The sequence below is a fragment of the Sceloporus undulatus genome, unplaced genomic scaffold (genome assembly GCF_019175285.1).
Source record: "Sceloporus undulatus isolate JIND9_A2432 ecotype Alabama unplaced genomic scaffold, SceUnd_v1.1 scaffold_18628, whole genome shotgun sequence".
NCBI classification, from domain to species: Eukaryota; Metazoa; Chordata; class Lepidosauria; order Squamata; family Phrynosomatidae; genus Sceloporus; species Sceloporus undulatus.
In genome coordinates, this window is record NW_024821543.1 from 1 (window position 1) to 1,804 (window position 1,804).

The window sequence follows — 1,804 nt, forward strand, 5'->3', positions numbered from 1 at the left end:
GGGAGGGGCCCCCCGAAACCGTGAATGGCACGGGGGCCGCCGGGTTATGGCAACCCTACTCATGTCTCATTTTCAGGGTGGAATTTTGTCAGTTTGACACTGGAACTCATTTTTCTGTTCCATACATTCAAACATTTGAGCCAACACTTCATTTTTAACCAATATGGACAAACTGTGGTTTGCTTTAGCTTTTCGGTGCTGGCAGCTTTCTGACGAGATTGGGCATGTTCAGGGTGGTATGCATTGGCAGCTTTCTAAAGTAAAAAAATGAAAGAAGGAAGAGTAATAATACTCTCATGCTGAAAGCCAACAGCCTCTGAAGATGCATTGTCACAGAAAGCATTGACAGAAATGGACTTTTACCATAAAGGATGTAATGAGAGCCAGCATGGTGTAGTGGTTTGAGCATTGGTCTATGACTCTGGAGACCAGGGTTTGAATTCTGGCTCAGCCATATAAACCCACTGGTGACCTGAGGCAAATCTCTCAGTCTCAGATCATGATAATGGCAAATCCCCTCTGATGAAACTTATCAAGAAAACCCCATGATAGGGTCATTTTAGGATTGCCAAAAGTTGGAAATGACTTGAAGGTACACAACAACAACAATAGGGATGCAACCTGAAGCAAGAATGGTTTGCATTTAATGTGTGGATATACCTATGTTTGTTAAGTATCTGACTCTTACATAGCGTTTCTGGCCGCCTTGTAGAGATCTGGATGTTCTTTTCTGAAATGCCGCTCAACTGTAACAATATCCTAGCAAGCTGTTTCCCAATATGGCCTCCACCAATAATCCCAATCTTCAGGCTTTGGTTGTCCTGGGCGCAAGCAGTCTCATCCTTACTTTTCTCCTCTTTCTGCCTTAGGAAATACACAAAAGACCTGTTGCCATACCACTAATGAAAATTGTAACATATTAAATTACAAACAAGAAAGGATACTCTACAAATTACTTAGAACAGAAATGCACAACCTATTTTCCAGTTGAGGTCCACATTCCTTTGAGAGAGATCCACCAAGGAGGCACAAAACAGTGCTGGGCACAGCCACCCCTTTTCTCTTTCCCTCTGTCTGCTACTTCCAGGCAAGGACAAGGAAGGAAAGTGGGAAGGGAAAGAAACTGAGACATTTTAAAAGGAGGTGGGATTGGAAAGTACATTAACAGAGAATTAATTAGGAATATCCTCGCCAAATTGGGACAATTCTATTCTAAATTTTACCCCTGACAAAAATTAATCAGGCTATGTTTCATCTTAGTAAGCAGGATCCTTCCTCTCTATATATACATATCTATAAAGGACAAAAATGGGCAAAACAAAATTTTATTATATTGTGAATTCTATTGTGGTAACATACGGTCCTTAAAACCAATTTGCCTGAGAACTAAAACACCGAGAACTACAGCAACAAATACAACAATCTCCTGAAATGTTTGTCCTATCAGGAAGAACCCAGTAACTTTATTCTACACCAGAAAAGGTAGTTACATTTATTCCTTACCTGGAATACCTGGTGGCCTGGAGCAATTTGCAGAAGAACAGTGCATGGGCACAGGCATTTATGGTCAGGCCTTTGGCACGGCCTTTCAGACGCACCACAAGCTCATTTGTCCCTGTCCCATAATCTGGCTGAAATGTTTTCAGGTTTGCCATAATATCTGCCATCTTGTCCTCCAAAAAAGGTTCTTCACATGAGCAGCAAATACAACAGAAGAATTCAGCCTTTTAGCCTGTTTTGTGATGGTCACTCTTCCTGAAAATGTGCCACACATCAAGGTGAAGGAATGAGATAATTCAGCTAT

General features: G+C 41.4%; 1 protein-coding gene across 1 annotated transcript; it reads right to left on the minus strand.

Moving 5' to 3' along the window:
* Positions 1–688: 688 nt before the first annotated feature.
* LOC121918589 (NADP-dependent oxidoreductase domain-containing protein 1-like) lies at positions 689–1,735 on the minus strand (the record flags this gene model as incomplete). Its single annotated transcript, XM_042444611.1, has 2 exons — positions 1,504–1,735; positions 689–864 (listed from the first exon to the last, which is right to left on the minus strand). Coding segments are annotated over exons 1-2 (340 nt in total), but the record flags the coding sequence as incomplete, so codon positions are not given.
* Positions 1,736–1,804: the final 69 nt, after the last annotated feature.